Genomic DNA, 12,879 nt, shown 5'->3' with positions numbered 1-12,879 from the left:
TCAATGGTGATGTAGAGATGTGTAAGAAATGCACTCATTGTTCATCATTCTCAATTCCCTTTGAAGAAGAAATGGCTGCTTTCAAGTTATCAAGACTCATCAGCTCTGATTTATGGTATTTTTTGTGTATTATTCTACGTGTTGTCCTAATTGCACCACCAAGAAGTAACTCTAGTAATGAATGTTGTTTTAATCAATTTTAGATGTTATATAATTTTAAATACACACGTTACTTCTCCAAGAGCAACTTATCTTCTGTCCCAGTGACATTATTCAAGAACTCTTTGTATAGTTTGTTTACAGTAAACGATAGTAGCTTGTTCCTTTATACTCGGTTACCAAGTTCTCCAAATAGAACATTACCTTTCCGAGTCCGTTTGGCTGACAAACAGATTTAAATAGGAAGATACATTTTTGTGAGAAAATTACTTGGAAAACAGCGTGTTATATTACGTTCGCCATCGATACTCCACAGACAATTCTTTATGTTTGTAATTAACAAAACGTGACGAGCAGGTAGAACACAATTGTGTTATCATTTGTAGTAGTCAGTTGCTTTAATGCCGATAAACCCAACGTGCTATGAAGGGAGTCAACACTAAACCTCTCACCTCTCTTCTGGGTTTTCTATGAATAGCCCGTGACATTATCGAGAAGAATTGAAGCTACAAGAGATGTGTCAATGACTTCAGCACAACGCCCTCTTCTGGTTGATTAACCGACACCTTGCACTTGCATATAAAGCGATACGTGTTCAGTATGTACTACATGATAGCTTTATAAAATAACGTAATTGTCATGTAAAACAGTTTAACACAATATAATCCCTCGTATTTATTGTTAGCTTAATCCCATCTTCGAAAAGCGATTATCCTAACGCTTAGCGTTACAATTTTCCCGTAATCTCTTATCTATGCGACGATTTACTAATTTCTACAGTACATCTAAACACATTCTGTGAGATTATTTGATGTTTCTGTTTCTTTACTAATTATAGAAATAGAAGAAACGAAAGACGGCATTAACCTTCATTTTTGTTGCTATCTTGATTTTTTTTTTTCTTTACAAAGTTTGTACTTGCTCAATGTGATTAGGTATGTTACGAAGCAACACGTGGGCTATCCGTCCCTAATTTAGCAGTGAAAGATTAGAGGGAAGGCAAACTAGTCATCACCACCCACCGCCAGCTCTTGGGCTGTTTTTTTACCAACGAATAATGGGATTGACCGTCACATTATAACGCCCCCACGGCTGAAAGGGCGAGCATATTTGGTGGGACGGAGATTCGAACCCACAGATTGCGAGTCGAGCACCCTAACCATCTGGCCATGCTAGGCCATTGTTATTAGGAACTATGTAAGCCTTAATTTCAAAATACAAAAACAACCCAGAATATAGTGTTTGTCAGAAAAATGTTTTATTAAACCATAATTTGCTCTAATAACACCAATATATATATATATATATATATATATTTAAACGATATAATGGTTACTGAAGATTAAAGCATGTTTATAACTTTCACCACCAGGGGAACACTACGAGGATTTTACATAATAATTATATATTCAGAAGTATCCTCGGCCGATAAGGAACTAAAATATACTAACATTTTTAAGAAATTGTCATTTCAATATAAACATTATTATTAGCATAAAGCAAATTACAAAAAATAAAATAATAATAATCCACAGCTAATCATAGTCAAGCTTCCGTAATATTATACTTTTAAGAAATTAAGTAAAAATGAAATTTAATAATGAATATTTAGTAATTTTATAAGAAATTCATATTTTTTATTGATTAAAAGTGACTTCATTTATTATTTAACGTGATTAAAATCACACTTATGAATAACAACTAAAATGCATATTTTATCCTCTAATGTTATGTTGTAATTTCTGAAGGCATTACGTACCCCAACACCACAAACACTACGCCAAAATAACGATGACACTTACATAAGTCCATGATGTATTGAAATATTCTTTCTAATGATGTGTTAACTTAATTAAGCAAAGAAACTGGAACTGTGTCGTCATACATGTAGAAAATGGATAACGTTTGTCAAATTAAAGAAATTTGTGTGAAGTCTTGTCGCGAGACAGATCTTATTTTTGTAACGCGCTTTAAGAAAAGACGACAATGCCTTGAAGAAAATTGTGATCGTATTGAAAGGCATGTTTTATAGATAAAATCATGCATTGTCGCATACTTTAAAAGGTGAATTTTTTGTTTGTTCTACAAGCATTTTCATTTACTCGTAATGTCTATAATCTCTTTAACAAGCACGATGTGATACGACAGAGACATATTCTTCCGTGTGAGCAAAATGGATGACAACTAATTAATCACTAGAACTAACTGTATTGTATAACCAACCAACGTAAAATTTCCATCTTAGGAAAGATCTTAATAACATATTTTTCCCCGTTCAGTCACATTGAGAGAAATCTCTTATTTTAGCAGCTTAAAAGAACACCTATAATGACTAAACACCTACAGTAGTCATGTTAATAAATTCATACAAAATAGGCTTATTTTGGATGCGATGATGAGAAAAAGTCTATTAAAAAAACACCCGATATTTCGCTTTAAATTCATCTAACATTGGATGAATTAGGTAATAAACATATACATGTTTATGTACATGCAAAATGTGTTCTAAAAGTAGCTTTATTGTTTTGCGTTAAAATTAAACCAAAGTGTTTATTTACAACGCTATAACTGACGTCAACACAAACTTCCTTGTTCCTCTTGGACGTCAGAGGGAAAAAAAAGAAAGTTTGTGTTGAACAATGACGGAAACGGCGCAATGATCGGACATAGTTACTTATTATCGATGGTCCAGTAGAGATACTCTCAAACACCCTGATTTTTTTTTTTCTCGATAATCTTCCTTCCGAACGTAGAGATAACACACGACACCTAATTAATTAAGCAGGAAAAATTGATGTTTGAAATAGATTTTAAGATACGAAGGTGACTTAGAGAAATATAACTTTCGTAGTTTCAGTGGAATCGTGGTAACATAATCGTAATAAGACATTGGGAAACTTATTACACCAATGACAACAAATTGTTTATCTCATAAGTAATGATACACTTCTTCAAAACAAGGAATGGCAGAACATTTTTTCTAAAGACAAATTGTACCAAGAGTTTTATCTATTTATTTTTGAACTACTAGTGCTAACGATTTCTTTGTGTAATTAATATATGCAAATTAGTCACTGCTGCCCGAAGATAAAACAATGGCAGAGTTTTGTCAAGATCTTCATATTTAACGATAGCAAGTTAACCAAGACAAATTTGAGGAGAATAAAAACACAACATGACGGTAGTATGTAATGATGTACATTATTAGTTGTCACCATGTTTTTGGTTAAACCACAACATGACGGTAGTATGTAATGATGTACAATATCAGTTGTCACCATGTTTTTGGTTAAACCACAACATGACGGTAGTATGTAATGATGTACAACATTATTTGTCATCATGTCTTTGGTTAAACCACAACATGACGGTAGTGTGTAATGATGTACAATATCAGTTGTCACCATGTTTTTGGTTAAACCACAACATGACGGTAGTACGTAATGATGTACAATATCAGTTGTCACCATGTTTTTGGTTAAACCACAACATGACGGTAGAATGTAATGATGTACAATATCAGTTGTCACCATGTTTTTGGTTAAACTACAAAATGATGATAGAACGGTATTATTTACAACAATGTTCTTTGTAATATCAGAACATCATTGTAGTATATTATTAATTATAATGGTTTTGTTGCAAAGATATTTTAGTAAAATCACAGGATGACGTAATGCGGTATAAGTTGCCAAGATGTCTTTAGTAAGAATATAAATATGACGTTGTGCAGCATTAGTTACCAAGATGTTTTAGTAAAACCGAAGGATGACGTAATGCAGTATTAGTTACCAAGATGGTTTTAGTAAGAACATAAATATGACGTTGTGTAATATTAGTTACCAAGATGGTTTTAGTAAGAACATAAATATGACGTTGTGTAATATTAGTTACCAAGATGGTTTTAGTAAGAACATAAATATGACGTTGTGCATTATTAGTTACCAAGATGGTTTTAGTAAGAACATAAATATGACGTTGTGCAGTATTAGTTACGAAGATGTTTTAGTAAGAACATAAATATGACGTTGTGTAGTATTAGTTACCAAGATGTTTTTAGTAAGAACATAAATATGACGTTGTGCATTATTAGTTACCAAGATGGTTTTAGTAAGAACATAAATATGACGTTGTGTAGTAGTAGTTGCTACGACGCTTGAAAGATATTTTACGTTTTCTTGTAAACAGAACGTTGTTAACGTTTTCCAAACTTGATTAACTTGTTTATGCATTTCTGCTGTTGTTAGATAGGAAGATATTGACAAAACTCGTGTTGACGTTGTACAGTATCAATTACAATGATTTTGATAATAACACGAGATAATGTTATGCATTATCATTTACTGTGATACATTTTGTGAGATCACAAGATGACGTTGTAGAGTGTCAATTAAATAAAATATTGGTAAGATCAAATTATTACTTTATGGAGTATTATTTCCCACGAAGTTCTTGGTAAGACATGACGGTATTACTTACCAAGATTTTCTTTGTAAGATCACAACATAGCGATAGAACGGTATTACTTGCCACGATAAACTTGGTAAGACCACAACATGATGACAGAAGAGTATTATTTGCCACGATAAACTTGGTAAGACCACAACATGATGACAGAACAGTATTACTTGCCACGATAAACTTTGTAAGACCACAACATGATGACAGAACAGTATTATTTGCCACGATAAACTTGGTAAGACCACAACATGATGACAGAACAGTATTACTTGCCACGATAAACTTTGTAAGACCACAACATGATGACAGAACAGTATAACTTGCCACGATATTCTTGGTAAGACATGACAGTAGAACATTATTACTTGCCACGGTGTTCTTGGTAAGACATGATGATAGAGCAGTATAACTTGCCACGATATTCTTGGTAAGACATGACGGTAGAACAGTATTACTTGCCACGGTGTTCTTGGTAAGACATGATGATAGAGCAGTATAACTTGCCACGATATTCTTGGTAAGACATGACGGTAGAGCAGTATTACTTGCCACGATATTCTTGGTAAGACATGACGGTAGAGCAGTATTACTTGCCACGATATTCTTGATAAGCCCACAACATGACGGTAGAGCAGTAATACTTGCCACGATATTCTTGGTAAGACATGAAGGTAGAGTAGTATTACTCGCCACGATATTCTTGGTAAGACATGACAGTAGAACAGTATCACTTGCCACGATATTATTGGTAAGACATGACGGTAGAGCAGTATTACTTGCCACGATATTCTTGGTAAGACATGACGGTAGAGCAGTATTACTTGCCACGATATTATTGGTAAGACATAACGGTAGAGCAGTATTACTTGCCACGATATTATTGGTAAGACATGATGATAGAGCAGTATTACTTGCCACGATATTCTTGATAAGCCCACAACATGATGACATAACAGTATTACTTGCCACGATATTCTTGATAAACCCACAACATGACGGTAGAACACTATTACTTGCCACGTTGTACGCATCAGTCGTTGCTGCTGCACGTGGCACGCGCCAAGTTGGTAACGTGAGTGTGCTGCACACACGATGTCCATGTTTAGTGTTATCAGCCTTGAATAACAATTACTTATAGTTTACTTTCGTTCCTATATTATAATTTCTTAAGTTCGAAATGAAATTTTGTTTTCTCCCCTCCCTAAACAATTACGCCCCTTTAATACAAGTTTGCACAGAAGTAAGTGAAAATATCTTTCTCAGTGGAAATATGGCAGATTGTTTCTCATTCTTAGGCATCAGGATTAAAACGTGTTTTCTGAGTCACACAGAAAACAAAACTACAAATGTTATTTATAAGCAGAGAACTAAAACTACAAAATAATTTCTTGATTAGGGTAAGTAATGAGCAATAATCATAACAGGCCAATGTGACGTAACAGCTTCATGGAATATAACCAAGTTCATCAGCTAGGTCAGTCTGAGACCAGTGTTGGAATTTCCGTTCACTAATACCGTGACGAATGTTTATTGTTGTTCCACGGTTTAGTTCGGAGTCAGACTTATAATGGTTGTGTAATGGTATCGAATGATCGGAATGGTAGTCATCTACTCCAGAATCATAGGAAAGGCTGCTTCCGGAGCCGCGACGACGCAATCTACGAAAGCGTTTTTTCGAGAGACCACCGTTCTTTTTCGAAGATTGAGCTTTTTGCGAACCACTGCTTCCGTTTTCTACCCCTTGTGACTGGGAATGTTCTGTTGGAAGATCTTGGAAACTCCAGGATCTCTCGGGATTTTTTATTTTAACTATTTGTCCACCATTAGGGCTCAAACACACTTCAGAAGTATCGTAGGCCGAGTCCTCAGAAATTTCACACTCCTTTTTCCTTTTCGATGGGACTTTTTTTTTAGTTCTGAAACTAGCAAATTTCTTTCTAGCCCTCTTCAGTGATTTTAAGCTCATTCGTTTAAAACTCGCCAGGAAACTTGGTTTTCTGTTCAAATGGTCATCTGATGAAAACCTTATGGACTTTTGCTGACCTCTGTTCAGGGGTAGTGTGGCAGCTCCATTGTGTGTGATCGAACCTTTGTACGATGCTTCTGAACCCTGGCTCATTGTGGACCAGTTCTTCACGTTGTTGTGCTTATGAAAGGTTCGGATCCCAGTTGCAATATAGTTTGTTCGATCCTGACCATACGATAATCCTTCTTTATAGGGCACATTAATGACAACTTTAGTAGTTCCGTTCCTCTTCATTTTGGCAAGAGTCTCGTCATTGGCTTCTTGAAATTCGTTTGTTTTCATATATTTGCTATAGGTCATTTCGTGGACATCTTCTGGTCCATAAGCATCTCTAGTTTTGAAAGAGGTGTGTTTTTCGTGCTTCAGAGTTGATTGACTGTCTCCGCTTTCATTATCATCTCCGATCATACTTCGCGTGATATTATGCTCCTTATTACGTTGAAGTTGCCAGTTATCGCTTTGATTACTCGAATAAGAGCATTCACTCTTACTACCAAGTTCCACATCTTGAACTAGCTCTGTCGCTGCAAGACCTTGTTTTTTACTGCCTTTACGCATGGAGTTATAATGATTTTTTCTTGGAACAGCATATAATTCACTGTCTAGATAGTGACTGTCAATAGATGCTGAAAATGAATCATTCTTAATCAAGTGTTTATCAGACGCATGATTAATTTGTTCTCGAATATCACTCGAGTTTCTCATGTCTTTAAAATCACCTATTTCTCCATTTATTTCAAACTGTTTGGATTTGAACATTCGATTGAGATTTTCAATTTGTGGATGTTTCTGGGTGGATAGTACTGATCCATACAAAGACCGCGCATCACTCTCACTTCCAAAGTCCATTGTTCGTGTTATTACTGTGGTTTCTCGTAGAGGGGCCACACTACTACTTGTGCTTTCTGTCTCCTCTTGTTCGAAGTAGTTCGGCAGTGATTGAGAAACATCTCTGGATTGAAGTCGTCTGAAGGCACTATCCTGCCCTTCTTGACTCTGGCTGGCTAGCTTAATCTTCGGATTTGGTCTGACTCCGTGTATGTTAGTGTGTCTTCTGATAACTTCCTGTATGTATCTACGTTCGTGTTCTGGTAACCTGCACGGTTCTGTTTCCAAATCCAGTGATTTCAAAGAGTCCTGCTGAAAATCATTCCACCTCCACTCAGTTGATGACGATAGATTCCCGGCGTTTGCAGTGTAAAATTTTGGTCTTAATCTCTCTTCCTGATTGTAAGACTTTACTTCAGTTTCTCTAGTTCTATTTGTGGTGTTTTCAGAGATTTTTGTTGAAAACTGCGCGGCTTGCGAAATTCCCTCCGCTGATTTACTACGATTTATGGTCGTAGGCTTTCCATCAGTGTCTGATGAAGATGAAATATCATTAGCTATTCGTTCAGCTGATTTGCTGCGATGTTTAAGGTGTTTTCGTAAAAGACTAGGAGATGAATAGCTGTCTTCAGAGCAATATTTTCCAAACTGTTCATCTAAAGTTGGTTTTCTGATATCCAAGTTCGAGAAAAATTCTCGCCGGTCACCAGGAGTTGATCTGCAATTTCCGAAAAACAACTGCCTTTGCTCTCCAAAAGGCGAAGAGGGGCTTTCATCTAACATTCTTTCACAGGACTTGCTTCTCGAATTGCGAGATATTTTAGTATTGTACTTGCTTGCTCTCCTCTCGCAGGATTTGCTCCGAGTTTTTTGAAGACGTTCTCTCTTTTCGAGACTCGGAGAGGATGAATAGTCATCAACTCTTTTGTGACGGGACATTTTGGAATTATTTTTGACATATCTTCGCCCTGAATCTGGCGAAGAAGGAATATCTCTCAGTTCTCGTTCAAAGCGTCTTCCCATTAGTTGACCATTAATTTGGCTCTTACTGCCATTACACTTTTCTTTGTGATAATGATTTCGTGTGATAGGTTCATTTGAATGGCTGATTAAAGACGGCGTTTCTATTCTTGCTGTCAGTTCACGCTGAAGATGAGTAGCGTCGTATCTTCCCGAAAAGTCTGAAGCCCGACTGCTTATTCCATCTTCAACCAAAAGTTCTATAGAACCAACGCGTTCACATAGCTGTTTTGTGTCTCCTAATATAGAGCAAATGGTCATAGCATCTTCGGCACTAGAGCAAAGAAACGCGTGACACTCGACAGACTTAGGAGAAGCAACTCGACGGAAGAGGCAGGTGAACAACGATGGATGAGTTAAACTAACTAGAAATCGTTGTTTGTTAGCAAGTCGGGTGTACTGGTCTTCATTAACGACGGCTTCTGAACAGGCCAGAGGCACGAAAGCTGCACCAAAGGCTTTACGCTTCATTACTCGAGTATGGAATCTCACTGCAGCCCAAAGAGCTAGACTCGAAACTGGAGTAAGGACTTTGGTTACCACAGCAATGGCATCGCCAGTCTCGTGATCCTGATTACTTTCCGCCACTACAAGTCCATAATCAGACACATGAAGAATCTGGTTTAAACCCAGAGGATGGACTGCCCGTTGGTCTTCGCCTCTACGTCTAGCCTTCGAATAAAGCTCGAGGAGCGGTCGTTGTAGAATTTGTATGTCAATTTTCTTCCCTTTAACATTGAAAGTGGTACTACCCAGATAGCGAATAGGAAAGCCATCTTCCTCAAAAGACGGTATGGGATCTGTTGGCTCGTTACAGGGAATCATAATAACTTTTGACTTCTGCAAGGCTAGTGAAGATGTTGGAAATGGAAACGGCTACATCCTAAATAGAATGGGGGAAAAATTAGACAATTTCATAAACATCTATTTCTTACTACACAATTATAATTATACTTTCATATAAAAACAAATTACTTATATGCTTGTCTGAATAGTTTCAGATTTCTGTATTTATAGTCAGTAGAGGTAAAGATAAAAGAAACTTGATAATATATGACGGATGTCGACCTCTATAAAAACATCAACATCTATGCTAAAGACGCTTAATATCAGAATGCTAGATAAGGCGAATATAATTTCGTGTAAACTACAGTCTGTTTACCAGTTCATAGTGTGTTCACATGCCAAATAACTACACTTGCAAAAGTTTTACGTTTGGTTCTATGTATATTTCTTGTTTTTCCGATTTATTTTTAATAACATTAATATTCAGTTCAGTTCATGTTTCAAACAATGCTCTATCCAGTTTTGTATGTGTGATACATCTTGCTTCACATAGACTCAAGTCTGTTCAGGACATACAAATCCTTTGTGGATCCACAAACATACGTAAATCTGTCCAGTTAGCTTTTAGTAAAGTATCCCGTTCCATATTTAGGTTCAGCTAACCTTATTACGTAGAATTTAACCCAGGAGTTAGTCTAAAGCTAGTGCATTGATAACCTGGAAAACACAACCAAATAATTTCAGCAATGAAGGACTTAATATTTCTCGAGTGTCCCAAAATATTTTAATGTGAATGTCGACATAATTTGATTTAACGCCGTAAAAAGTGGTGTTTTACTTAAATTTGTGTTTCATACTGCGTAATTATAATATATACATATGTATAAAAGCAACGAAAGAAACAGAATTTTCTTAAAATAATGCTCCCCGCCCATTCTAGGTCGACTCAGGCAATTATTTGGCCACCTTTTAAACAAAGTATTACCATAAATACATGTGCCTATATAATGGTTTAATACGCTATATTACAACGAATGTCGTTAAAGCTCACGTTGTCACGTTTGGTCATGATCTTTCTGATAACCGTGCATTTTCGTAATAGCCCTGTAGCATTGCAACAGGTTCCGTTGTGAAACTGTCATGTACTTAGCACACCACTCCTACCTGAATAGTTTCAATAGTCCATCTAATATACTAGTATAATGATTACCCAGTGCCTGTTTCAATAGTTCGATTGCATGGAAATTCATAGGCTCTACATTCGGGGAAGTGCACAGTACGTCTTAACATAAAATAGCATGAATATGCGTCTCATTCTCTAGCTGCTTAAGGTATGCAACGGTTAACCAGGTATGTCGTGGAAGCAGCTTGCGTTGCTTTTCTAGATGGATATCTGTCTTAATTATATTGCGTACTGTTGCCTGGTGGACGGCTTTTCCCACTGATCTTTGTGTTCTTCGTGGATTTTAATTTGTTACAGTTGCAGGTTTCTTCCTCGATGGTCTTGGTACACCAAGTTGATCCATATTTCTTTGGTTTACAATGCCTTAAAGTACAAAAGATATCCCCTTCTTGAAAATTCTGAATCCTCGATTTGAACACATCTTTATGATTTGTGTGTATGTCGGAAAACAACCAATTTTCGGTGACATCACACTATCTACGAGAACCAAAAATGTCAAAATGCAGTTCTTATACTTTCCGTTTCATGGCTACTTTATATCGGCTGTGGTTATAAGGTGACTTGCTGATTTGCATATTAAAAATCGTTTAATATAACTTACTCAACTTATGTAATACTTCTATTAGTTTTGGACATTGGACTAATATATTTCCAACCATAGTGTGTTTGAATGTGAAAATATAGTTAGTTAACTAGAGGGCCGTCCAACAAAGGCTGCAACTCTATCTCATAAATATTGATAAATAACTATCTCCTGACGATCCCAAGGTTGTTATCCAGTTACCCACAGATGGATAAGATTACTAGAATATAATAATGGTTGGAGACGGCTTGAATGGGTAATGAAGAAAAACTTTAATACAAGTTTAACATAACAGCAAATGTACAATGTTTCGACAAGGTTTTGTCATCATCGTAAGAATTTAAGTCTCTCTTGGACTGGTTGTAGACAAAATAAATGTAAGCTCCTAGATAGGTGTTTCTATACACCTCAAACAGTTTAAAACCAAAATTCGCCGTAAGAACACACACAACGGCCTCTACATCCCCTGGAATTCCGCTCGTGATACCACATAACAAAATCAATACACTGAAAAACCTCATTTGAACAGTTCTGTTCAATTGAATACATAAATGAAGTTATCGAATTTGAATTACTTGAATATATATATTGATCATTATGCAATCTACACTTTATTCTAAAGAAGGTACTTTAAAGAAGAGAAGAGTGCCCCCACGTTTGGGAGGGAGCCCCAAATATCAGTTTGTGATAAACATTTTTAGTTACGCCAGGTTAACACATATACGTAAGTTACGCCATAGCGTACGGCGCCAGCTAAATTGTGGGGGCCCATACCAGATCAGTCCTTTTTTGGCCCCCACCCCCATCTAAGGCCATCTGCAAAATGATGCTTCTGTTCATGTAAGTAACACCAAAAGTGATTAGATCCTATTGTTTTTTCAAAATCCCTTTCTCTCTGATGCAAGCCCTGAATGAAAGTTGCTCCACACAATCCGATTTTTTTTTTCATGGTGTATCGTTTCATCAAAAATTGATGTTGTTTATTTCACCCATTATTGTCAGAGGGAAAAGTATTTATGTGGAAGATGTTTAATGGGACTACCGTTATCAGATGTGTCAAAAGCTATCCTAATATTTCAAAACACAGTAAATGGCCCATAAAACTAATGGCAGAAGTTAAAAACAAGCCTTCTTGGCAACATGGATCCATATCCTTGTGCTTGTCTCAACTGGAACTAACGGCTGTGAGACTTGTGTAATAGTTATGTAAATGTATCTGTTTTAGCAGTAAGACCAGAAGTTGTATAGTAATATTTTCAACTGGAACTGACGGCTGTGAGATTTGTGTAATAGTTATGTAAATCTATCCGTGTTGGCAGTAAGACCAGAAGTTGTATACTAATATTTTCAACTGGAACTAACGGCTGCAAGTCTTGTGTAATAGTTATGTAAATGTATCTGTGTTAGCAGTGAGACAAGAAGTTGTATACTAATATTTTCAACTGGAACTAACGGCTGTGAGACTTGTGTAATAGTTATGTAAATGTCTCCGTGTTGGCAGTAAGACCAGAAGTTGTATACTAATATTTTTAACTGGAACTAACGGCTGTGAGACTTGTGTAATAGTTATGTAAATCTATCCGTGTTGGCAGTGAGACCAGAAGTAGTATACTAATATTTTCAACTGGAACTAACGGCTGTAAGACTTGTGTAATAGTTATGTAAATGTAACTGTGTTGGCAGTGAGACCAGAAGTTGTATCTAATATTTTCAACTGGAACTAACGGCTGTGAGACTTGTGTAATAGTTATGTAAATGTAATTGTGTTGGCAGTAATACCAGAAGTTGTATACTAATATTATCAACTGGAACTAACGGCTGTGAGACTTGTGT

The 12,879-nt window shown here is 36.3% G+C and overlaps 2 protein-coding genes across 4 annotated transcripts in view; both read right to left on the bottom strand.

Moving 5' to 3' along the window:
- Positions 1–1,396: 1,396 nt before the first annotated feature.
- Positions 1,397–5,748, bottom strand: LOC111088642. Of its 2 annotated transcripts, none has more exons than XM_022399347.1 (2): positions 5,532–5,748; positions 1,397–5,396 (listed from the first exon to the last, which is right to left on the bottom strand). In XM_022399347.1, the coding sequence occupies exons 1-2, from the start codon at positions 5,718–5,720 to the stop codon at positions 4,635–4,637; spliced, it is 951 nt and encodes a 316-aa protein (XP_022255055.1). In that variant the 5' UTR covers positions 5,721–5,748; the 3' UTR covers positions 1,397–4,634. The 2 variants fall into 2 exon arrangements, with proteins under 2 accessions (XP_022255055.1, XP_022255056.1); XM_022399348.1 differs by having other exon boundaries at positions 1,397–5,486; positions 5,532–5,576.
- LOC106470714 overlaps positions 1,397–12,879 on the bottom strand; it is a 78,137-nt gene continuing 66,654 nt past the window's right edge. For both annotated transcript variants that reach the window (XM_022399346.1, XM_013931280.2), the window contains exon 2: positions 1,397–9,377. In XM_022399346.1, coding sequence (XP_022255054.1) covers positions 6,065–9,319 — 3,255 coding nt within the window. In that variant the 5' untranslated portion in view covers positions 9,320–9,377 and the 3' untranslated portion in view covers positions 1,397–6,064. The remainder of the gene's footprint in view (positions 9,378–12,879) is intronic.

The sequence above is a fragment of the Limulus polyphemus genome, unplaced genomic scaffold (assembly GCF_000517525.1).
Source record: "Limulus polyphemus unplaced genomic scaffold, Limulus_polyphemus-2.1.2 Scaffold4175, whole genome shotgun sequence".
In the NCBI taxonomy this organism is placed as follows: domain Eukaryota; kingdom Metazoa; phylum Arthropoda; class Merostomata; order Xiphosura; family Limulidae; genus Limulus; species Limulus polyphemus.
This window is presented reverse-complemented; position numbering and strand designations above follow the sequence as displayed.